General features: G+C 40.2%; 1 protein-coding gene across 9 annotated transcripts in view; it reads left to right on the forward strand.

The window, feature by feature from the left end:
- SELL (selectin L) overlaps positions 1-26,512 on the forward strand; it is a 470,693-nt gene that overhangs the window by 118,203 nt on the left and 325,978 nt on the right. For all 9 annotated transcript variants that reach the window (XM_075182749.1, XM_075182751.1, XM_075182754.1 and 6 more), the window contains exon 3: positions 5,392-5,778. In XM_075182749.1, coding sequence (XP_075038850.1) covers positions 5,392-5,778 — 387 coding nt within the window. The remainder of the gene's footprint in view (positions 1-5,391; positions 5,779-26,512) is intronic.

Genomic DNA, 26,512 nt, shown 5'->3' on the forward strand with positions numbered 1-26,512 from the left:
TTTTTAGCAGTTTATGCTACAGTTGCCGTTCTGTGAGATCTAACCAGATGAGTTAACCATCGCTCCCCACAAGCATCAATGAACCTTGGGAACCCATGACCCTGTCGCCAGTGTACCGGTTGTCCTTCCTTAGATTACTTTTGGTACATACTAACCACTGCATACCAGGAAGACCCCACAAGACCTGCTGTTTTGGAGATGCACTGATCCAATCATCTAGCCATCACAATTTTGCCAAAGTTGCTATTTGGGTTCCCAGTATGAAGACCTTGGAGAGTAGTGTCTTTATTTTACACACAGGTAACACAGGTATAAACTAGATGCAGTCAATGGAAAAAGAGCTAACATAAGTCCAATGAAATAACAGGAACAGGATACTAGGATTACCAGGTTTTACTTAGGAAGCAGGAGATGCTGGATAACAGGCACAAATGGAGAACTGCAGCTACAGGAAACTGTATTGTCCAGGTTTAGCTGAGAAGCTGGAGTTACTGGAGGGCAGGTACACTAGGATAGCTGCAGGTACATGATACAGGAATGACCAGGTTTAGCTGTGGTAGCAGGAGACACTGGATGATCCAGGAAAGACTTAGACTGGAAGAAGGTCAGGCAAGCTATGGGAAGAAGTCGGGAGGTCCACAACAGTTCCAGGGGATTAACAAGAGCAAAGTCAAGCAAAGTCAAGGTCAGGGTCACTAGAAAAGATGCACTACCATGAGACAAACAGGAGTCAGATATCAGGAGATGAATCAGGACCAGATCACAGGAGTTACTCAGAGAGACCAGCAGCAGAGAGATATTTGAACTGGCACAGTTTGCTGGAACAGGCCGGACACACATGATTAAACAGGTATTACAGAGGTATTGAGGACCTTATTCAAAATAAGGACAGAGTCCTACCATAGCCCCTCTTTAAGGAGGGGATTCCAGATGCTCTACAGACTCAACATTCAGGCTCTTCTCTTCTTTTTATGCTTGTACTTTTTTGAAAGAACCTTATGATCTGAGTTGGGCAGGTGGGCACAAGAAAAGTAGTTTTCTCAAGAAATGCAAGGATTGGAGATGGGTAGAATTTTTAATAACAGCGGGCCTGATTCATTAAGGAAAGTTAAGTAAAAAAAATTGAGTAAGTAGTCTCCTGGACAAAACCATGGTACAATGCAAGGGGTGCAATTTAGTTTTTTATTATTTTGCACATAAGGTAAATGCTGACTGTTTTTTCATGTAGCACACAAATATCAACTTTAAATTTCAATGTACAAATAAGCTATCAAGTATTTGTGTGCTGCATGAAAAAACTGACAGTATTTAACTTATGTGCAAAATAAAAAACAAATTTGCACCCTTTGCATTTTAACATGGTTTTGTCCAGAAGTCTACTCATTTTTTTTTACTTAACTTTCCTTAATGAATCAGGCCCAGCATCTTTAAAGGCAGTAAGATCCTGCAGTACAGGATCTTTGGAGTCTATGGGCCTGAGTCATTAAGGAAAGTAAGGCAAAAACAGGAGCAAATCTCCTGTACAAACCGTGTTAGAACGCAAGGAGTGTAAATTAGTTATAATTATTTCTGTTAGCCATGACTTCCAACATGCTGGTAATTACTGTAATTCAGCTGTCACTCACAAAACTCCGGTTGGCAGATTCAGTGTTATTAGGGCCTGTTAGAAAGCTTTGTATACTTCATTCTTGTATGAATGAGTCAATGAATTGATACATATTCCTCCAGCATCTTTCATCCCAGTGATTGGGACATTCTCAAGGAGGTGTTAATAGGTTTGTTCCTTTATTTGGATATATTCTTCTATTCAACCTAGCACCTTGTATAATTTTATTAATGTGTTTGCATTGCCTGAACACTAGTTACTTCCTAACCATTGCCGTATTGTGTCTTATATTGCGTATTATATTTTTATTATTGTGGCTTTTGGCCTTTGGTAAAAACTGGTAAAGGAATCCTGGGATTATGGATGGAGAGCAGGGGCGGATTGGAAATTTAAAGTAGCCCATGATTTTTTTTTAAGTGGCCTCATGTGGGCGGGAACAATTGGCTGTAGGTGGGGCAAACACAAAAGTAGGTGGGGTTTAGAGTTACTGGAATTTGGTTGTAGCAACATACACCTACATGTGATGACTTAATACACAGTGGGTCATTTCTAAAGCAATGCAGGAAAAAGGCTGTCAGTCCTGTATTATAATAATACATGAACCCTTTAGCATGATCTGCGACTGGTATATGCCTCTGTACTCAAACTTGTTTAGTTGCCTACTAATGTTTCCACCTGTTATAGGATTCATACATCCTGAACATTTTTTGTTCAGGATCATATCTGACATTGTTTAATAAGTTTAACTATTACAAAACTTGTTGGCATAATCCTATTTAATCAGTTTGCCAGAGAAGCATATGAATACCTCACCGCACTGTTGCATCTTTCCCTGACCTCATGAATGCAAATTACCAGTTAAATCTCTCTCTTTAATATAGAAATATGTGTACTATGAGTTTAAAAAAAAATCTTTTGAAAATAAACCATATAATAAATGGCTATCCATTGCGATCACCACAAAGGTGAAATGCTTCAAGCATCTGCAAGACAACAGCTCTTTTGTAATTTTGTATAAGCCCTAAATGTGCCCAAAGATTGGTGGTGGTTTGAGTTAATAACAGTGCAGGGAGGGTTGGCAGACAATAGCATAAGTGAAGGGGAGAGCTATTCCAAGGGTTTGTTGGTGATGTAAGTGCAATGGAAGAAGGATTAATTATATTGTCAGATCAATGGGGGCTGGCCATATGTTCAACAAAGTGATCTGAGAATGGGATCAGTGCAAGGCAGGCAATGGAATCAGTACAAGAACCACTAAAGCATCGCCAGAGCTGGAATAAGGCTCTGGGGGGCCTGGAGCAAATACACAGGCAAAACTGTGTGCACTACAGCTCTGCCTTCACAAGCAGTACAGTGTGAAGCAGGACATACCTCCCAACTGTCCCTGCAGTCGGACCAAATCCTGTCTAAGTGAGACAGTCACCCAAATTCAGGAGTAACCCACCAGATTCAGGACAGTTGACAGACTGTCCTGCTCTCTCCTACTTGTTCTTGTCTCTTTCACCACCTGTGGCTGCTGGTGTAATTAGCTCAGTTGCTGCTTGTCTGGATCTTGGAATGCTAGAGGTCCTTTTTGGAAAAAAAAAATGGATACATGAAATTTTGAAAACTCCAACCATCCCCGGCATTAAATCAATAGCACCCACATTTAATAATTAGGCCTCCCTCCAGACCAAACATTAAAATAATAGTACTCACATTTGATAATTAGATCTATTTCCCTCCAACCAGTCCCAACATTAAATTAATAGTATTCCCATTTAATAAATTAACTTATTTCTCTTTCTCCAAACAGCCCCAGCTATAAATTAACAGCATTTACGTTTAATATAACCATGTCTCACAACCATTCCCGGCATTAATAATTAATATTCACATTTAAAAAGTAGCCCTCCTCCCCAAACTCTGCTGCACATTCAATTACTAGCCCCAAACCACCCCAGAATTAAATTATGGGTCCCTTTAACCAATATTAATTTAATAGGCCCCAGTATTAAATTAAATTGCCCCACCATCACCCCACAAATAATAGCACACATTAAATAATTAGCAACAACCTAAACATTCCCTTCCCTCATATCACATAATATATTAAGATCCCCCATTCCCTCACACATTATAGCAGCATACACTCTCCTTTCCTCACGGATTTTAGCAGCCCCCCTCCTATCCTTCACACATTTTAGCAGTCCCCATCCTATCCTTCACACACTTAGCAGCCCCTATCCTATCCTTCACACACTTTAGCAACCCCCCATCCTATCCTTCACACACTTTAGCAGCCCCCCATCCTATTCTTCCCACATTATAGCAGCCCTCCCATATTTTCATTCAAACACTTTTGCAGCCCCCATCCTCTCCTTCACACACTTTAGCCGTCCCCCCATCCTCTCCTTCACACACTTTAGCAGCCCCCTCCCATCCTTCAGACATTATAGCAACTCCCCCATCCTATCATTTAGACACTTTAGCAGCCCTCCATCCTATCCTTCACACACACTTTAACAGCCCTCCATCCTATCCTTCACACACACTTTAGCAGCCCCCCCACACTTCATATTCTTTTGCAGCCCCCTCTCTCACCCTTCACACTCACTTTAGCAGCCTCTTCTCCCACCCTTCACACATACTTGACACACACTTTTGCAGCTTCACACTTACCTTGTTGTTCGCACTTGTCATGTGGTGCACGTCACATGTGACCGCTGCTGTACGGAGACTACAGCCCAGCCACAGAGGTAAGGGGAGGAGGGAGGGTGGGGTGGATCAACAGATCTGCGGTCACATTAAGGAAGGTGGCTGGTCCTGGATCCAGCCACCCACTGCCACACTGCCCCCCTAAAGATAGGCTGATTAGCACTTTCACCTGTCGTAAGGTGTTAAAAAGCAGTCAGGCTAGACATACTCTCTGCTCGGCCTGTGGGTAGGGACTGCAGAGTCTCTATAAGAGAAAGCCTGATATTTGTTGTGAATAAACTATACTTGCTGGAACTTCTAATATTTTCTTTTATAGTTTGACAGCCAGGAATGACTTGTGTTTAGTTAGTGCCAGACAGGCAAGGTGTTTATTTTGAAGTTTTATTTTTTCTGCTTAGTAAAACTGGCTAATGCTAGTTGTACCAAAACCGTGTGTGATTTCTTGGCTACTGTACACTACCATCTACCCCAGGAGATGGCATCCGTTCCCCTAACCCAGCTACAATATATATATATATATATATATATATATATATAGATAGATAGATAGATAGATAGATAGATAGATAGATATGCTATTAAGCTACTGAATTAATCAATATACTTGGTAACTTTTACAGCTTAAATCTACTTAAATGTTGCATATTTGAGCTGTATTCAAATATTTGCATGGCAGGGACTTAGGAATTCTGATTATTTCCAATACCAAAATGATTACTACCCGATAAATATCACCATGATAAAGATATTTTTTAGCAGTATAAACCTTTAATCTATGGGGTATATTTACTAAACTGCATGTTTGAAAAAGTGGAGATGTTGCCTATAGCAACCAACAAGATTCTATCTGTCATTTTGTAGAATGTACTAAATAAATGATAAATGCAATCGGATTGGTTGCTATAGGTAACATCTTCACTTTTTCAAACATGCAGTTTAGTAAATATACCCCCATATCTGGCTGAACTATGATCATGACAAAACTATAGTTTGTAAGCTGCAGTACTTTGTAAAATAAGGTTCAAAAATATGTTCGATTATATACTTTATGAAGTCCTATATCTTAGTAATTTTCTTGTTTGTTCCAGCTGCACTGGAGTTTTCTACTGTTCATTGCTGGACATATCACTTCTCAACAGAACCCATGGAATATGAGCATGCTCGAAAATTTTGTCAGACTAACTATACTGATCTTGTGGCAATACAGAACAAAAAAGAGATTGAACACCTTAAAAATACACTCCCCAAAACCCGACCTCACTATTGGATAGGGATCAGGAAAATCAACGGGGTATGGACTTGGGTGGGAACCAATAAAACACTTACAAATGAAGCAGAAAACTGGGGTGAAAGGGAACCAAACGATAAAGGGAACAATGAAGACTGTGTAGAGATATATATTTATCGAGATAAGGATGTAGGAAAGTGGAATGATGACACCTGCACGAAAAAGAAAAAGGCACTGTGTTACACAGGTAGGAATTGTTTTTCTATTCTATAAAAATAATAATGTTATGTATTTATAATTTTTTTATATTATAAATTACTCTTTTTCATTGATATACCACAAAAGGTGTGTAGGTGTGGTTTCAAATTAGTTTAATATACTTTATTGTTGTGAAAGAAAATGATCTGTCTTATAAACACATTTTATTCTTGCAAATAAATATTGCAGTAAGTGTAGTTGAAATTCTTTTTATTATATATCCCCTGGCTGTACAAAAAATGTGTCTGTCTTATAAAATATAAACTTAACTTATAACTAAATATCACATTTATTTATAAATTAGGAGCCTGAAGTAGAGTTAAATGCATTTTACGTAAAAAATGTAGACGTAAAAGGCACTCAAAAAAAGACGCATATGTGCCAGGTTGATATCAAGTGTATATTAAACGTACATGCATCCAACCCTGCATGAGACCAGAGCAAGATATGGCTGTGTTAAGATTCAGAGCAAGTTGTATGCTGTAGAACGTGTGTAGTATAGCTTGCTTGCAGTTGATGCATTATTGTCACTTATGTATTTAATGTTATCATACACAATGTTATGTACTAGGCTACTGCTTCGTCAACAGTGTGCTTTTCATGGGTCAGAATAAAAATATATCAGTATAACTATATATATATATATATATATATATATATAGATAGATAGATAGATATAGATATATATATTTGGTCATCAAGAAGCTGCAGTGAATCATATGAATCGGTGATCACAATGCTACAGGTATATGGGTCAATGGTAAACCTAAAAGTCAAGAGCTTTCATGTTCTAGGCAATAGTTCATTATAGAGAGCTGTAGTGTGTATAAGGGTAGGTATGTTAGTATAAAGTTAGTACTGCACAAGTATCAGATCTTAATGCTTCTATAATATGGATCATAATATTGCAATGTCAACACATGATTTTCATGTAAGCCCCCTCTGTTTACAACAGCATTAATCTTACACAAGGCCATATATTAGGAATTATCCTTTTAACTGGATTATACACAGACCTTGATTGTTGTGGTAAGATTGTCCAAGGCGTTACCCAATGCTGTAGCATAGATTGATGGGGCTCCATGGCAGCGCATTGGAATGGGGCTCTAGTAAGAAGTGCTATGCTGGTTTTTATAATACGTTACATTTTCTGTACTGCAGCTACTACATAAGATATAAGTTATGAATGAACTGCAAGAGTATTAACACTATCAGCTAGTCATGATTTTTAGAGCACACTTAAATAAATAGCAACAATAGGAAAGGCGCACACAGATTTTTACAATGTTGGTGTATTGTTTAGGCGTTGTAGTGACGATAACAGGATAGTTTAGAAATAACATAACAATAAATTAGTTGATGATATCCACAACCGCTGAGCAAAGGTGTCCAATCCCATAAAACCAAGAGTAATGCTAGCAGGTGCTAATTTCAAAAAATTTGCAAAATCGATTGCTTTTAAACATAAATAACACATGTAATCCATTTTTGTCTATTTGCATTAAAAGTGCTGGAGGATTTTGAAGTTCTGTCTATTGGGGGCCCTGGGGCACTACCCCTGCTGTCCCAGCCTAGATACGGCACTGCAGTTACCCCGTAATACACTTCCATCAGGCCAGCCTCCCCAATCGCAATTTTGGATAATTATTTGTGTGTCACACCAGACAATGTCAGTATTGTAATATGTAAGGACAAATAAGCATCAATAAAGTGAAGAACTGTTAAAAGAATGTTTATTGTTGTTTCAATAGGTAAATGCACTCATATTTTTCAGAGATTAAACCGCTTTTTAAGTAGTACTTTCTAGGACACAGCAAGTGTGCATCTTTTGCTGTCTTTGAGTCATGCAAAAATACAGCAAAACAGCGCTGGAAAAAGAGACACTGATCTCAAAATGATGAGTTCATGGAATTAAAATGTATCAACCTTTATTACATACAAAACTAACTATAAAGAACAAAACAATGAAAAGATAAAATACAGTTAAAAAAATAAACGATGAAAGTTTATGAATCAATAGTCAAAAACACACCACTTATAAATACGCATATGTTAAAAATTATATATATATATAAGCTCTGACCAGTGCACTGATCTATTTGTGGTTGAATTATCCATTGTATCCAAACTGCACATATATCAGTATAGTTGATAGTCAATCTGTGGCTGGATCACTTATAAATAAGTTATTGTAATAATATATTTAAATTATTAACACAGTGTGCCAATTTATATCGTTGCAAATGTACTGATTTTTGATACTGTGTATTAGAAATGTACTTATTCTATTATATCGTGTGGCACTGTGTATAGGAAATGTCTTAATTTCTGAGGTATTGATTTGTAACTTCTGAGACAGGATGCCATGATTGGATTTGTATAACTTTTCTAAAGAAAGTACCTCATGTTAATTAGACCTTTAAATCTCAGTGGCCAACACATTTGTTAAACCTTTATACACAGCAGTGGGAGCGCTGACTCTCTGTCTGTGTGGCTTGTATCATGCATCTCAGATACTGTCTGAATAATGCTCAGAAAAGGTTTTGTGATATCGCAGATAAGTGTAAGTTTTGTTAAGTATAAATTGCATTTAAATCCATGTTTGGGGAAACATATTGCATACTGATACTAAAAATAACTCAGACTTCTTGGGGTCAGCAAAGAGTTCAGGGGGCTGGCTTACCCCCTGTTAGGCTGTGTCCAAAACTGTACAAAACAGCACTGGTTTGTGCTGAAATGTATCATTATTGTTCCATCTGACTTTCTGATCACTGGTACCTTCAATCAGTGTGACCTGTCCTCGTCAGGACACTTGAGCTAAATGAACATCACTTGCTTCAAGACCTGGTTGACAACTTCTTCCCTGCTGTAATTTCCTGTGACCTACAGATTAGATCCAATTCTAAACCATTTCCGGTTGTTCTGAGGTGTGGACCCAGCTTTCCAGTACCACCGCTCTGCCTGCTACTCAGCAGCTCTGGCCAGTGTGATAGGCCAGGGGGATCCATCTACAGCTACCCTTAGGAAGAGGTCTGGGTTACCAGTCCAGGTGCACCAGCAAGGGGGTACACTAGCAGCAACAGTTATCCAGAAGGAATGCAGTTCTGGATGCCGTTAAGGAGTCCAGTGGTGGCAGAAGCTTAAACATCTCCTAGTGCGGTTAGGGGACGCATTTGGGATATGGAAAGAGAACGGTGGCAATGTAAGCTCGGTCGGTTCCCAGCAACAACAGACTGGGTGGCAAAGCGGTCCATCCTGTCACACAATCATTAAAACATAAATACTACTAGGGTCTCCTCCTTAATAGGACACAATTAGTTTGTTGTAATTGAACTGGATCTATTTAAAGATCTCGTCAACGTCAGTAATTACGTATTAGCTGGATCAATCAACATAGGTGTTTCACCATTTGAATAATGCAATATATCTTACAGATACATAGGTATGGTTCTATTTTCTTAAACCTTATTCCATGAACTCACATAAACAATAAAAAATATATATTTATATGCATATATGTGTCATGTTTGTAATAATAGAAGTTGCCACTGACTGGTATTGGAACAACTAGACTGAGAGGCACGGAGTCTAACGCACCCACAGTGTTCAACAGGGGCCTCCACAAGGAGGTATGGACTTTGCTGCGTGAGGTGCACAGATCACGGTACTCCCAGTTAGTCCGGGGACATCGCCTGACAGTGCCCCCATCCCCTCTCTCAGAAGCAGCTGTAAGGTTTTTCTGAAATTCAGCCATGAGACGGTGGGCATGGAGGTCTGCTTGGTTAACCTGAAATCTTTCTTCGGGTCAGTAACCTTTCCAATGGACCAAGAATTGGACCTTGCCCCTGAGGGATCATTTTTTAAGAATGGGTTCAACCTTAAATTTTTCAGCCTGGATGGTCTGAATGGAAGGAGGCGTTTTATTGCTGAATTTGTTGAGTAAGAAAGGTTTCAACAATGAAACATGAAATGAATTGTGTTCCCGGAGAGAGGGTGGTAATCGTAGTTTAAATGTTACCTGATTAATCACATGAGAAACAGGAAATGGAGCAATATACCGAGGTGCAAATTTCATGGATGGTACATTGAGCTTGAGATTGCGGGTAGACAGCCATACTTTATCATCAACATAGAGCACAGGGAATTTTCTCTGATGATAGTCTGCAAAGTATTTGTAGTGATCTGAAGTCTTCTGCAATTTTGTTTGTACCTGGGACCAAACTTGAGAGATATTGTGGACCATGTTCTGAGCTGCAGGTACCGAGGATTCTGGTAGCTCCGGCAGGGTAGATAGAACTGGGTGTCTTCCAAAAGCAATATAGAATGGAGTAGATCCAGAAGATTCATGTAAGTGATTATTGTGTGAAAATTCCGCCCACGGAAGAAAATCTCTCCAGGAGGTTTGTTTTTTGAAAAGTAGCAGTGAAGATATGTCTCGAAGATAGGTCCTGGTTGACCTGCTCAGTTTGCCCATTGGTCTGTGGGTTGTACCCTGAAGAAAACTTTACATTGATCCCAAGATGTCTATAGAAGGATCTCCAGAACTTAGAAATAAATTGCACCCTATGATCTGAAATTATCTTGCGAGGACAGCCATGGATGTGAAAGATGTGTTTAATGAATAGGCGTGTCAGGTCAGGGGCAGATGATAAACCCCTGAGGGGGACAAATTGAGCATATTTGGAGAATCGATCCACCACCACCTAAATAGTATTATATTCGTGGCTGCATGGGAGGTCTGTGATAAATTCCATGCTGATACTGGACTACGGAGCTTCAGGTACGGGGAGCAGAAGAAGGAGACCAGGAGGAGACCGTCTGGAAGTCTTATGTTGGGCACATACTTCACAGGTCTTGATTAATTTGCGGACATCCTAGGGCAAAGAAGGCCACCAATAATGCAGAAAGAGGAATGACTTTAAGAGTTTAGTGCGAAGGTGGACATCAACAAATGAATGACCAACAGGAGGAGACAACAAGTTTACCTGTTATTTAAGCATGCATTGAGTGAACTGGAGGTAAGTGAGGTTCTTATGATCTGTGAATACTGAGACTGGAAAGTGGGCTCCCTCAAGCAAATAGAGTGATTCCTCAAGAGCAACCTTAATAGCAAGGAGTTCCTTGTCCCCAATACTGTAATCGGATTTGTTAGATTTAAAGATCTCGTCAACGCCATTATTACATATCAGCTGGATCAATCAACACAGGTGTCTCACCATTTGGATAATGCAATATATCTTACAGAATACTTAGGTGTTGTTCTATTTTCTTAAACCTTATTCCATGAATGCACATAAGCAATAACAAAAATATATCTACTATATAAATGCCTAGTGGCGTGTGTGGGGAAAAAAAAACAAGCTGCAGCGCCACCTGCTGGGCAGAGTTATACACTGACCTATATATTTCTTGAAGGAGAAGGGACAGTTGGGTGTGGTTGGTGGTTGCCGGGGGTGACAGTGGGGAGTTTTTAACACCTTAAGTAGCTTGATGAAGGATGTGGCAATGAAGATGAAGGATGAGGTGATGGAGAAAAATGATGAGGTGGTGACATGTGGACAAAACCACGTTAAAAAAGGGCGTTTGCATCGGGAAGTAACGCTTTTCCCCTGAGGAGGCCTGGGCCAGGCCCAAATGCATGACAAGAACCTTTTTAACACCTTAAGTAGCTTGATTTGACTAGAATGCACGAGTATCATGCACGGGTTAACTTGTATATAAATATATATATATATATATATATATATATATATATTATTAAAGTAATTGTATCGCTTTCAAATGAGCATTGCCCAAGCGATTGTATTGTGTTTCTAACGCACAAAGGGGTTTATTTTAGCAGATGTAAATAGTCAACAGTTCAATACATAATTATATTATGATACAGTACAGTACAGTCAATACCAAAAGATAAATACATACCGCTTGCGCTACGCTGCGCTAACCACGGGCCCAGTGGACAGAATTTACCCTTGAATACTGTGATCAGTGAAGAATGAGGCTGGTGGGGGTGCAGCTATGATTATATATACAGTACAGTGTTACAGAGTGAACAATAGAGATGACGTAGCTTGTTTCTATAGGTCCAGACGTTGGGTGGGTCCAGGGTAAACAGGTCATAGGCTGATTCAATCTAAGGAATCCAAAGGTGGGGGTCGTCTCTCCAGGGGATGTGAGCATTTCATAGCCAGCATCATACAAAGGTTTATTCCCTAATATCAATAACTAAAGTATGCAACGTGCGATCTCTTTGCCGACTGCACTGGACAGTTGCTGATGAATAGGGTTTTAATATGATACTAGACATGCCACCTTTCCTATTATCTGAACCATATATATCAATGAAGTGCACATATAATCATATTATATAAACTAATAATAAACCAAATACTGTCTGCTCATAAATGACTGTGTAATGGATCCAATATGAATATGAATTACATAAATAACTAAATGTTGTCATGCGAGTGTGTGCGTGCGTATTTTACCATGCGATCGCCGTATGCCACGTGTAGCGTGGCATACTGAGTGCAATCGGCCAATAAAACAATATTAACCAATATACTTTAGTTCATCCAATTATACGACTTCGACAATATATATATATATATATATATATATATATATATATATGTACACACCAACAAAGAGGGCACAATGTGAGAGATCTCCCCACTCTCCCGGGAGTCTGGGAGAACTCCAAAAAATTCTGGAGCCTTCCGGACATTCCAGGAGAGTAGGCAACTAAGAGTTAATTATACAGAAGTGGAAGTTGCTTAGTCACTTTTATAGTCTCTTAGTAGGTGTTTGAAAGGCTGGGGTTATCCTGAAAGGAACAACACAGAGAAAAATCCCCCAGCACACTGCTATTGTCAGTCAGCAAAGGAGCTGCCATTTCTACTGTAAATAAAAATTAGAGATGGGCTGGCTCGGTTCCCCGAGAACCGAATTCATCCGAATTTCGCCTATCCGAGTACCCAGCCGAGCAGGCTCGGTACTCTCCCGCCCATTCAGAATCGAAATCGAGGCAAAACGTCATTGTGACGTATTCGTATGTCTGAGCTCGGTTCTCACAGGATTTGAAAAGCATAAATACCAGCCTCCACAGCAATCCATCGCCATTTGACAGAGGGAGAGAGCAGCGTTAGGTCAGAGGTTGTATTAGCGCATGGACAAAGCAGTAATTGTACACCTTATTCTTTCTATTATTCTTTCATTTTGAATCTATTCAATTCTATCATTATTAAATCAAAATCTATTTGCAATTGTTAGAGCAGCAAGACAGAAGGATAGAGGAGGCTTATTTTTCAATTTGTTTGCACTACAAGTGCTTTGGGGTGTTCAATATTACCCAGTGTTTTACACTAATTTTTCTGGCTATCAAAAAAGGTCATATTTGTCAGCCGTATCTATATAAGACAATATTTTGCACTACAAGTGCTTTGGGGTGTCCAATATTCCCCAGTGTTTTACACTAATTTTTTTGGCTGTCAAAAAAAGTCATATTTGTCAGCAGTATCTATATAAGACAATATTTTGCACTACAAGTGATTTGGGGTGTCCGATATTCCCCAGTGTTTTACACAAATTTTTCTGGCTATTAAAAAAAGTCATATTTGTCAGCAGTATCTATATAAGACAATATTTCGCACTACAAGTGATTTGGGGTGTCCAATATTCCCCAGTGTTTTACACTAATTTTTCTGGCTGTCCAAAAAAGTCATATTTGTCAGCAGTACCTATATAAGACAATATTTTGCACTACAAGTTATTTGGGGTGTCCAATATTCCCCAGTGTTTTACACTAATTTTTCTGGTTGCCAAAAAAAAGTCATAGTTGTCAGCAGTATCTATCTAATACAATTTTTCGCACTACAAGTGATTTAGGCTCATTAAAATGGATTCAAAGAAGTCCACATATGAGCAGAATCAGCAACCAGGTTTTGTCACCAGTCCTGATGGTAGTGTTCCCAGTACGTCATCTAGGAAAGGCAATGTAAAAGTACATAGTCTTTTTAAATTAGGAAAAAAACACACACCAAAAATATTTACTGTGTTGAAGCGAAAAAGAAGTGTAACTGAGGAAAAGTTAACTGCCGATAAAGAAAAAATTGCCAACATGCCATTCTACACACGCAGTGGCAAAGAAAGAATGAGGCCTTCGCCTTTCTCTATTAGTGGAAGATTCAAAAATGTTACAGAGCCGTCTGCTTGTACGGTCACTCGTGACCAAGCAAGACCAAGTAATTTGGAGTCTAAAAATGGTGAACAACTACTGTTACGCGTCAAAGCCAAGCTACAAGAAAACAGTAAGGCATTAGAGGACATTGTATACTCTGAATCAGAAATGACAACAATCCCTGTGGAGAGTCCATCCACCAGTGGTATGTCTAATCGTGAGCATTCTGTTAGTGTACCCATAAAGAAGGGCCCCTTCAGCAGTTCTCCTGATGTGTGCTTGAACAGCCCGAGTGTAGCTGGTGATACACCAATTGAGGATGCCACTTTGGAATTAGAAGAGGATGAGGGGGAGATTTGTGTAGGCGACGAGGGTGCTAATGAGGATGTTGATGAGGATGAGGTTGTTTGTGTAAGTCCTGCACCATAGGCAGCAGTTCTGGCACGTGACAAGAAAAACGCCATTGTCATGCCTGGACATAAAACCAAAAAATCCACTTCCTATGTGTGGAATTATTTCTACCCAAATCCAGACAACAATTGTATAGCCATTTGTAATGTATGTCAAGCCACAGTCAGTCGAGGGAGGGACCTTAACCATCTTGGAACCTCATCTATGTTACGCCATTTAACGAGAGTTCATGGCAAAGTGTTGGGAAAAGCTAAAGGTTCTTCCAAAAAAATTACAAGCACTCCATCATCAACTAGGACCCTCTGGTCACCGACATCCCGGCGGCTACAAAATACACCCAACACACCATCCTCATCAATATCCTCAGTAGCGCTCGGAGTAACCCCTGCATACCACTTATTAAGGCTAGATGACTCCTGCACTATAATTGATTCCTCTGAAGAAAGCGTTAGTCCAACTGCTGCTGCTGTTGCTGCTGTTGGGGGTGGAAGGCCAAGATAAAGAGCAGTCCTACATTTCAACAATTAACTGGGAAACAATCATTTGCTAGGGGAAGCAAATATGACAGCAGTCACCCAGTCGCCAAGCGAATCACAGACGCCATGGCTGCCATGTTAGTGTTAGATCTGCGTCCAATATCCACAATAAACGCAGCTGGTTTTTCACAGGTAATTGAGGTTTTGTGTCCGCGTTACAGAATTCCATCGAGACACCATTTTTGCACGTAAAGCTATTCCACAACTATACCAAAAAGTGTGTACAAATGTAGAGATTGCGCTGAAAAATGCCATTCTGCCCACTGTCCACTTAACTACAGATATGTGGACAAGTGGAAGTGGGAAAACCAAAGACTATATGACTGTGACAGCCCACTGGGTTGGTCATTTACCTTCACCAGCAGGAACAGCAGCAGCATGTACACCACTACGTAACATTTGTCACAGGCAGGCCACTCTTTGTATCACCGGCTTCCCTTACAGGCATACAACTGACAATTTGTTACGCAAACTAAGAAATGTGATTGATACATGGCTTATACCACTTGGACTCTCCCCAGGATATGTCATTTCTGATAACGCCAACAATATAGTGCGAGCATTACAGCTGGGTGAATTCCATCACATTCACTGTTTTGCTCACATCATCAACATGCTGGGACAGAGCTTCCTGCAAATTAACAGTGAGGTGCAGGAGATGCTTTCGGTGGCCTGTAAAATTTCAGGCCATTTCAGGCATTCTGTCACAGCATCTAGGAGATTGCAGCAGCTCCAAGAGCAGTTTAACTTGCCCTGCTTAAGCAAGAAGTGGTAACTAGGTGGAATTCCACCCTGTACATGCTGCAGAGGATGGAGGAACAGCGCAAAGCCATCCAAGCGTATTGCACAAGCCATGACATTGTGAAAGGAGGGGGGATGTATTTCACTCTTGCAAAGTGGGGAATCCTTTTAGTGCTGTGCAAGGTGCTGAAACCATTTGAAGTTGTGACGTGTGAAGTGAGTGCAGATTCTGCTAGCTTGAGCCAAGTCATTCCTTTAATTAGACTATTGGAAAAGCAGCTTGAGAACCTAAAGGAGGAGATGAAAGCAAGCAATTCCACAAAGTATGTTGGCCTTGTCGATCAAGTACTTCATTCGCTTCACAATGATCCTCGAGATATTAAGATCTTGAACTCAGATCAGATCGCTACGTTTTGGCCACTGTGCTTGATCCAAGGTTTAAAACCTACATTGAGTCTTTGCTTGAAAATGAGCAAGATGTGAACTTTTGCAAGGAGCTATTGCTCAGCAAGTTGGCCTCTGAACTGGGCCTTGGCTTGACGACGTGTCCTCCTTCAGTTTCTCAAGCAGCTGCTGCTCGTAAAATATAAAATTTCCCAAAAAGAAGCAGGGAAGAAGCAGGGGGCAGACCAGAACAGTTTAAGATCTGGGCTGGTTTGAAGTATTTTTCCAAAAAATGTGTGACCTTGCCCATAACTCCATCCAATACGAGTATTAACATGCAAAGGATGGTGGAGGATTATTTTCAAGAGGTAATTGATATGGAAATGTCAGACAGTCCCTTTCCTTACTGAGAAGAAAAGCAGGCCATTTGGAAACCCATGTACAAACTTGCTTTGCAATACCTAAGCTGCCCACCCTCCAGTGTGTACTCTGAACGAGTGTTCAGCACAGACGGGAACTTAGTCAGTGATCGCCGTAGATGGTTAAATGTGGAGAAAATGATGTTTATAAAAATGAACTACATCTTCCACGAGGAAGGCCTTCACCATCAAAGACATCCAAACACTGACTGTTCTTTAATGACGGATTCCAGCGGCGATGAATTGATAGTCTGTGATGATGATGTACACACTGATGAGGGTGAGGATGGAGCTCCAGATGATGATGATAACATGTTTTTAAAACTTTCATTTAAGTGTAGGGTGCAATCTACCCCCAAAGAGGAAAGGGACTCGGGGCATTTCTAAATCATGTACCATCTTGAAAGGCTGCTGTTTTGGCAATTTATCATTATGGGTAGGGTGTCATACATACACTGAGCCCAAACCGGCTTTGTCCATTTCAATTTATATTGTAAAGTCTATAATGGCTAAATTTTTTACTCTTTTCTACAAGTGGAGGGGGGCCTATAGAGACAGAAACCAAACTGCCTTTGTCCATTTCAATTCATATTGTACAGTCTATAACGGCTGAATTTTTTACTCTTTTCTACAATTGGAGGGGGGGCTATAGAGACAGAAACCAAACTGCCTTTGTCCATTTCTTTACATATTTATCTATAAGTGTAGGGTGTAATATACACCAAAAGACGATGGCTGCATTGCCAATATGCATAGATGGAGAGGAAGACAATTTGGTTTGTGTGTAGAATTAATGAAGGCCTACAAGGAATTAAACTGTTTTTTGGATAATTTATTAGCTTTACAATTACATTACTTATCCAAGAAACAGGTGGAGCACTAAATTTGGTTATTTTATGCCCAAAAAACATTGATTTTTAAACAAAATAGCAAAACAAAACCAAACAAAACCAAAACCAAAACCAAAACATGCAATGGCGGTTTGGCAAAACCAAAACCAAAACCAGAACTCAACGGTAATGCAGATCCAAAACCAAAACCAAAACACGGGGGTCAGTGAGCATCTCTAATAAAAATGCAAAAGTCTCAGTTGCATACATTTGCAAATGTATGTAAAGTGCTCACTGTGTATGTCACCATAAACCTCACATCACACCTTTAAAAATTACTTAAACATTTGCATGCAAATAAACACACGGAGACTTGGATAAGTTATTAAAAATTGAGAGAACTTTTATTATGAGTTTTAATTTTAACTAAACCTATGGTGGAGGAGAAAGGGCACTGCGAAACAGCTCTCAAGCTGGTAACACTATCACACAAGTGAACTGGCGCAAACCACCGTACGTCCACAACCACAGGGGAACAAATCCCGTCATCACTAGCGCTGAGTTGGCGTCAGAGTGACTGCCCCTTTAAACTCACGCTGCCCTCCCTCACCGAGCCGGACAGGGACCCTCCTCACTGAAGGACCAAAAAGGAGTTACTGGTGCCACCTAGGGGACAGTGACCTACGACCAACTACCTGTGCGCCCACAAATCAGCCGCTGAACGCAGTGCCTTCCTACCGCCACATAATCCGGAAAATGCAAAAAACCGAGGAGTGGGTGGGTGGGATCTCGTGCTGTAGGAATGAGGCAGACAGGAAGTGCAGCCTACTATATCAAACAAGGTCCCTCCCCCAGAAACTCACATTGGTCGGGCCCAACCCCAATGTTAACCCCTTCAGGTTAGTGTTCAGCTTATTACAAACCCTGTCACCCTTTAAGTGCGTTCGTCCCATGAAGCCTCACTTGTCATTAAGCCACCCTCCACTCCACAGCACTTTCCTAATAGGGTGGTCCTAACTCTAAACAGTGAGAGTCCCATATTTTCAGGCCATACATATGTGTTTTTAAATTGAGAGCTAACTTATCAGGAAGTACCCGAGAAGCCTCCAAATGGCAATACAGCAACATCACTCCCCATCAGCTGCTGATACCAACATGCTTCTCACACAAACAATACAGAAGTGGAAGTTACTCAATCAATTAATAGGCTCTTAGCAGGTCCCTGAAAGGCTGGGGTTATCCTGAAAGGAACAACACAGAGAAAAATCCCCCAGCATACTACTATAGCCAGCAAGGAGGTTTTCTTATCATGGAATTATATTACTACTATATTTATATGAATAGTATATGTACTATGAATTTTTATGGTTCATGCACTTTCACTTTATTCTGATCATGTTGCATGTTGCAAGCATAACTTGCGATTGAGACATGTGTTAAAAAAAACAGAAATGTCTTTTTCCTTGTTACAACGCACTCGGCAAATCTTAATCTATGTTCGAGCGACTATGACAGTCTCAATAAGCATCTGCAAACCATGTGCAAACCTCTAATTACAAGCTGTTACTATTTTGGTTGTTCGACATGATCATTTTCTACTAATTACACCTGCTCCATGCTTGCCTCAAAAAAAGTCAAATTTTTCAGTCATATCTGCAACTACGTCCCAGTCGAACACGCCCCTTACTGTACATTGAATACATTAGAACACCCCTTTCCTCCCCTGTCATGCTTCTTCAGGAGTAAGGAATCATAAGTGCCAAAAAGTTGCTGGTTTCAATTGCCACAGTTGTGTACATTCACTTTCTGAGCATGTACAGTTTGAAAAATGTACACAGACATTCCTGTTTTCGTTTTAGATTTTGTTCTAAAACCATTTTCATGTCTTCGTTTTTAAAACTTAACATGTGTTTTGGTTTTAGATCTTGATTTAGATAAAAATGGTTAAAAACAGGTTATATCTGGTCATTTTGCTCATACATTAGTTTTTATATTATTAACATTCATTTAAAGCCATTCACAGTCTATTATCTAATGACCATCTCACAACTTTCAATATTTTCACCAATATTGGCCAAAGGCTATAGCAAGCCTGGCTAAATATAGCGACAGCGCAGCAGCACAAACACATGGTAGTTTTAAAAATTATGCAATGCCTATAAAACATAGTGCCACAGCAGTGGCAGATAGGATGTCAGTTTAATAAAGTAAAGGACAGCTTTAAAACATACAGGCAGAGCTATCTTTTCTTATTATAGTTTAGCAGAATCAATTACTTTCATATCCTCCTTCAGCTTCTCTAACTGCTTTTATAGCAGTTTAATTAGTGGTATGAATTGATTCAGGTTGGCAGTATCTGAACTAATTTTATTTGTTAAAAATTCCAATAGTTGAGTATCCGACAGATCCAGGATTTGGGGTTCCGAGATGAACCTAAACACGACTTGATTCTTTGTGCCAAAATCGGATATGAAAACTAAACAAAACGTAATTTCTGGGAAAATAAATATACAAAACTCGCAAGAGTTTTGTATCAATATCTTCAATATGTATAACCCCCCCTTGTTGCCATTTTAGAATAGACAGCGTGTAGGGAGGAAAGGGGCTTGCAGGCTGTGCTCCTAAATTGGCATGTAGAGAGTGACTCGAGTGTTAGACAGGATGAAATATAGAATTTTATTTAGAAAACAATAGCTGTGATTTATCTTTAATGCAGTTTATTTCTGTAGCGGTCAGTCAGTTAGAATAGTTTTCTGATCGATTGAGTTTCAGTCTGTCAAAGCGAAATAAAAAAGTTATTTGTGTGTGCATCACCAGAAGAAGGGTTCCCTTACTATTATATTGTTATGTGTGTTTCTTTCAATACCAATAAAGATTGTCCGTTGTGATCCAAAACACAAAGAGATTTAATACCAAAAGAAATATATAACAGAGTATAACTGATATTACGCTTTCACCATGGATCCAGTAACATAGTAAGGGGTTCACTAACTCTGCTTTCACAAGAGAAATCGTACTGTCAGAATCTAGCAGAGCCTTTATCTTTTTACATTCTATGGTGACTTCACACATCAATTTGTCAGCCTGTTTGTCTGCTTTACAGGTTAGCTGGGCATACAAAGACCTTCTGCAAGGTACATAAATATTATTATTTTGCATAGATTTAATGGTACTTGAACAATTAGCAGCAATATGGCCTAAGCTACCACATCTAAAACAAGTAATTACATTTTTATCACATTTCTTACGAGGCCGGAACTTTCTTGGCATAACTGGCTAATCTCCAGGTTCTGAGCCTACAGTCTCTGTACATTTCAGTTCATTCCACCGACCAGCACCCTTTTCCCCTGGAACAGTCTTACCAGAATCCACTGGAGATCTCTGTTTCCGAACTAGAGGCTGGCGGGGTGTATTCTTCATTTCTTTTGTTGCTACATACTTGGGGCTAGATTTACTAAGCTGCAGGTTTGAAAAAGTGGGGATGTTGCCTATAGCAACCAATCAGATTCTAGCTTTCATTTATTTAGTACCTTCTACAAAGTGACAGCTAGAATCTGATTGGTTGCTATAGGCAACATCCCCACTTTTTCAAACCCGCAGCTTAGTAAATCTAGCCCTTGGTCTGTACCACTTTCAATGGAGCCATAGACAAGGACAGGAACTCAGCTTCCTAGCATGGCTGACTTTGCAACTCCTTTAACTGTTGCCGAGGCAAGTCGGTAGTAATCGCAGTCTGCGGTACCTTTTCAAACATATTATTAATTTCCTGAGTTCTTGTACCTTGAGGCGTAGGTAAAATCTTGGGTAATCCTAGATCACTTGACTGCTTTTCTTTTCGTGAAACCCAAGTGGAAGGTGTCTCAAAGCCATAGGCATACCTCTCCCAGTTTTCCTTAACAGTTGTATTCTGCTGATATTGTCTTGAATAGCTTTAGTACCGTACTGTAGTTCTTTTTGAACTGTGGACAACTTTGCTAGAATGTTTGGGATTTGCTCCAGTTGACGTTTATCTTCATTTTTCTTTTCCACTTATTGACTCTTGTTGGTATGCCAGTGCAGATATTTCTATTTTCAGCTGGGGCGTGGGACTCTCTTAACTCTTGTACTTCTGTTTGAGAAGCTCGCTCTTCTATTTGTGCTCTCTGAGCTAGGATAGTTTTGGCAACCAGCTTATTATGCTGAATCTTTACTTGTTCATATTGAGTCTTATATTGCTTTCCAACATTTTCAACCTGGGATATGATCTTAATTTTCTCTTGTATATCTGGGACTTTGGCATCAAGTTCTTTCTGCAGACTTAATTTTTCAATCCTCAGTTTAACTGCTTCCACTATTGCGCTTTGACATTGACCTTTATTTGTATTCTGGGCTGCATTTACCCTTGCAATATCAGTTTTAAACTTTCCATTCTCTTCAGTGAGCTGCTGTATTTGGGCCCTCCCACTTTTTTACTCCTTCCTCAAGCAACTGCTTTTCCGCCAGCAACGTTTCTCTTTTGTTACCGAGTTTGGAGTTAGATTCTTGCAACAGTAACATATTTTCTTCAAGCTTCTGTATCTTAGCTTGAAGTTGCGGTATTTCAGAGTCCACTTTTTCTTTATGCTGGGCCACTGTCTTTGTGGTTGCCAGAGCTTTTCCTCGCTCTGTTTTCAGATTATCTTTATTCATGGCTGTGTTCTTAGGCAAAATTGTGAGTGAGCCTACTCCCTTGGCTGAGAAGCAACCCCACACATGAATGGTTTCAGGATGCTTTACTGTTGGCATGACACAGGACTGATTATAGCGCTCACCTTTCCTTCTCCGGACAAGCAATTTTTCATATGCCCCAAACAATCTGAAAGGGAATTCATTAAGATAAAATGACATTACCCCAGTCCTCAGCAGTCCAATCCATGTATCTTTTGCAGAATATCAGTCTGTCTCTGAGTTTGTTCCTTAAGAAAAGTAGTTTCTTTGCTGGCCTTGTTGACACCAGGCCATCCTCCAAAAGTCTTTGCCTCACTGTGCATGGTGCCATTCCTGAGCAAGCTCTGCACTAGTGGTGCCTGGTGCCCCGATCCCGCAGCTGAATCATCTTTAGGAGCCTGGCACTTGCTGGAACATTCTTGGGTGCCCTGAAGCCTTCTTCACAACTATTGAACCTCTCTCCTTGAACTTCTTGATGACCTGATAAATGGTTGACTTAGTTGCAATTTTACTAGCAGCAATATCCTTGCCTGTGTAGCCTTTTTTGTGCAAAGCAATGATGGCTGCATGTGTTTCCTTGCAGATAACCATGGTTAACAGAAGAAGAACAATGATTTCAAGCACCACCCTCTTTTTAAAGCTTCCAGTCTGTTATTCTAACTCAATCAGCATGACAGAGTGATCTCAAGCCTTGTCCTCATCAAAACTCTCACATGTGTTAACAAGAGAATCACTGACCTGAAATCTGCTGGTCCTTTTGTGGCAGGGCTGAAATGCAGTGGAAATGCTGTTTTTTGGATAAAATTCATTGTCATGGCAAAGAGGAACTTTGAAATTAATTGCAATTCATCTGTTCACTCTTCATGACATTCTGGAGTATGTACAAATAGCCATCATAAAAACTGAGACTTTGTGAAAAATAATATTTGTGTCATTCTCAAATCTTTTGGCCATGACTGTACAATTGGAGAATTAGTATGTGATTCTTCCAATTAATGAATAATACAGATCTCAGATTGGTGCTTATTAGGGCTTGTAATATTAATGGGGAACATCTTTCAGAGGAAGGTAGTTGGGTGTTCATCAGCAGTTAGAAAAGGTAATGAGGTCATTCAGTGGCAGGCTGGGTGTCCGTTAAAGGACTCCAGCTTTGGCAGGAAAGCTTTTGCGGTCAGCAACTAATACATAAGGTGCTATCGCTGATTGGCTGCAGGTCACTGGCCCTTTTGAAGCAATGTGTCTCTTGCTTACTTTGTGTAGGGGATCCCTTTACCTGTTTTCTATGGGCACGTTATTGTGAGTCCAGAAGGGGAGTAGTTACACTGACACCAGATTTTGAACTGGCCAAATCGTAAAAGAGTATTACCTGGTACCAGTTGTTAGTGCCAAAAGGCCATACATTATTGCAAGAGCTTTCACCACCTCCATAATTTATACAATACATAAACTGTGACCTTTTGCCAAAAATCTATTTGTGTCAGTGCTTTTATCTATTGATGTGAGTATAAGTTTAATTAGGTGGAATAGTTTGTGCAATGAAGAGAGACATCAACAGTATGCAGTTTATAACTTGAATGAAGTTTATGCACTTAGCACACTAAGATAGTGGATTATACAGTTGTGCTGCTGCTGTTGATTTTATAAAAACTTAAGAAAGCAGTGTTTTATGATCAATTGTGTTATTGATATATGTATACATTTATATTTATATATTAAGTGTATGTGTTATCTTACAACATAGGTTTTAGTATTTTTTAGAGAGTGGTTATTATTTAGCTATGTCTAAATAATTTGTTACATTGTGAATGCCCAGTGACAAAGGGAAAGGAGGGAATGTTACCTTGCAATTCAGCCAGAGCTCCACATTTTATTTCAAATTAATACAGTTTGTTTGTTAAGAATACTTTTTCTTTTTTTTTTTTTATGGCCGCTTATGACACTGCCCCTCACACAATTTCTTTCAGATTTGAACACTTGAATTTTAAAAGCAAAAATCTGTGAGCCACACAAAATGATTGTGAGCCACACACACTTTTTGGAGTGTGTGTGGCTCACAGTCAAACACAGCACTCTGTCTTTTGGCCACTTGCTAGTACAGATGTGACACGGCGGGGGGGGCATAGCCGGATTAAGGGGGGGGCACAGGGGGCACGTGCCCCGGGCCCCCCTCTCTCCAAGGGCCCCCCGCCGCCGCATGAACTTTCCTGCTGTCAGTTTTTAACTGACAGCAACCGCTCCGGGCCCCCTCTCTCCGTGGCTTCCCCCCGTCGCCCGTATGACGGGGGGTTTGCGGGCGGGTTCTGGGCTGCTCCTCCTCGTTGGTGGGGGGAGCAGGGTAGCAAAAAAAATAAATAGAGATTTACTCACATGATCGCGGCCGCGCCGGAGTCCCTTCTTCCTCTCTGCTCTGTTAATGCTGAATGACAGGCGTGATGTCATCAAGTCACGCCTGTCATTCAGTGAGGAGCAGCGCGGAGAGGAAGCAAGAAGAGAGAAGACAGAAGAGAGGAGAAGAAAAGAAAAGCTAATAGAAAGGTAAGTGAAGAAAGGGAATTAAGCAGAAAGGCAAACTATGAGGAAAAAGGAGATGAGAGAGGCACAGTTAGGAATAAGGGGAGAGAGGCATAGTAAGGAATAAGGGGAGAGAGGCACAGTAAGGAAAAAGGAGATGAGAGAGGCACAGTAAGGAATAAGGGGAGAGAGGCACAGTAAGGCATAAGGGGAGAGAGGCACAGTAAGGAAAAAGGAGATGAGAGAGGCACAGTAAGGAATAAGGGGAGAGAGGCACAGTAAGGAATAAGGGGAGAGAGGCACAGTAAGGAATAAGGGGAGAGAGGCACAGTAAGGAAAAAGGGGAGAGAGGCACAGTAAGGAAAAGAGGAGAGAGGCACAGTAAGGAAAAGGGGGAGAGAGGAACAGTAAGGAAAAAGGGGGGAGGCACAGTAAGGAAAAAGGGGGGAGGCACAGCATGAGAAAAAAGGGGGGAGAGGCACAGATTGAGGAAAAAGGGGGAAACAGGTACAGTATGAGTAAAAAGTGCGGGAGAGAGGCACAGTATAAAGAAAAAGAGGGGGAGAGAGTCACAATAGTGGGGACTATTAATTTAAGATGGGGTAGTTTGGGGGTGAGTTTTGGGAGAATGAGGTCTCTATTAAATGTACCTATGAATTATTTAATGGCAGTGACAGGTTTGGGAAATAGGTATATTTCTGAAATGCAAATACTATTAATTTATTGCTGGGGCTGTTTGTAGGGAGGGAAATAGGTTTATTTATTAAATATGAATACTATTATTTTAATGTTGGGGCTGGAGGAAGGCTTAATTATTAATCATGGGTGGTATTGATTTAACGCCGGGGCTGGCTGTAATTTTCGAAATCCCCATTTTTTTCCCAAATAGGGCCTCCAACATTCCAGGATCCCGACAAGTCGCAACTAAGGAAACCTGCAGCACAGGTGGTTAAAGTGAGAAGAACAGGTAGGAGAGAGCAGAAGAGTCTGTGAAACGTTGTGATTCTAGTGGGACAATCCTAATTTTTGGTGACCGTTCAATGGTGTACACAACAATGCAGGTTTTTTTGTTTGTAGGAGGGTGCATCAACACACCCATTAGCAATTTTGAATAAATATTGAATAAAATTGTAGTACTATACAATTTTGACTAATATATATATATATATATATATATATATATATATATATATTTATATTAGTCAAAATTGGCATTATGTTATCAATGTTTATTTTTTATGTTAGTTTTAATGTGCGGTATCATTGCTAGTTTTAAATGTGCATTATCAATGGTATTTTTAATATGCGGCATTATTGCTAGTTTTAATGTGTGGTGTCAATACCAATTTTAATGTGGTGCTTTGATGATTGTTTTAATGGACAGTATTTTAGTTTGTGGAAACAATGATTTTTCTTATGCAGACAACCTAGGCGAGCCCTCTGGGAGAGCTGTAAGTGTCATACTGTGGGCTGTAGGTGATGTAACGCAGGATGTGTCACTATGCCCTTAATTTTAGATCTTAGGGGCCCCCCTGTCTTAAGTGCCCTGGGCCCCCCAAAACCTTATCTCGAGAGATCAGGAGAGGATAGATAGATTTGGGTATCATCCGCATAGAGATGATACTGAAAGCCAAAGGAACTTATTAGATTTCCAAGAGAAGCGGTATAGATAGAGAACAGCAGAGGACCTAGCACTGAGCCTTGTGGTACTCCAACTGATAGGGGAAGTGGAGCAGAGGTGGCTCCAGAGAAATTAACAGTGAAAGAGCGATTAGAGAGGTAGGATGAGAACCAGGATAGAGCAGTGTCTTGATGCCCTAGGGATTGCAGCGTTTGTATGAGAAGAGAGTGGTCAATGGTGTCAAATGCAGCCGAGAGATCCAGGAGGATTAGGAGAGAGTAATGGCGTTCAGTTTTAGCAGTGATCAGATCATTGACAACCTTGGTCAACGCAGTCTCTGTGGAGTGTTGAGAATGAAAGCCAGACTGAACAGGATCCAACAGGTTGTTAGCGGAAAGAAAGCGT

The sequence above is a fragment of the Mixophyes fleayi genome, chromosome 8, assembly GCF_038048845.1.
Source record: "Mixophyes fleayi isolate aMixFle1 chromosome 8, aMixFle1.hap1, whole genome shotgun sequence".
Lineage (NCBI taxonomy): Eukaryota > Metazoa > Chordata > Amphibia > Anura > Limnodynastidae > Mixophyes > Mixophyes fleayi.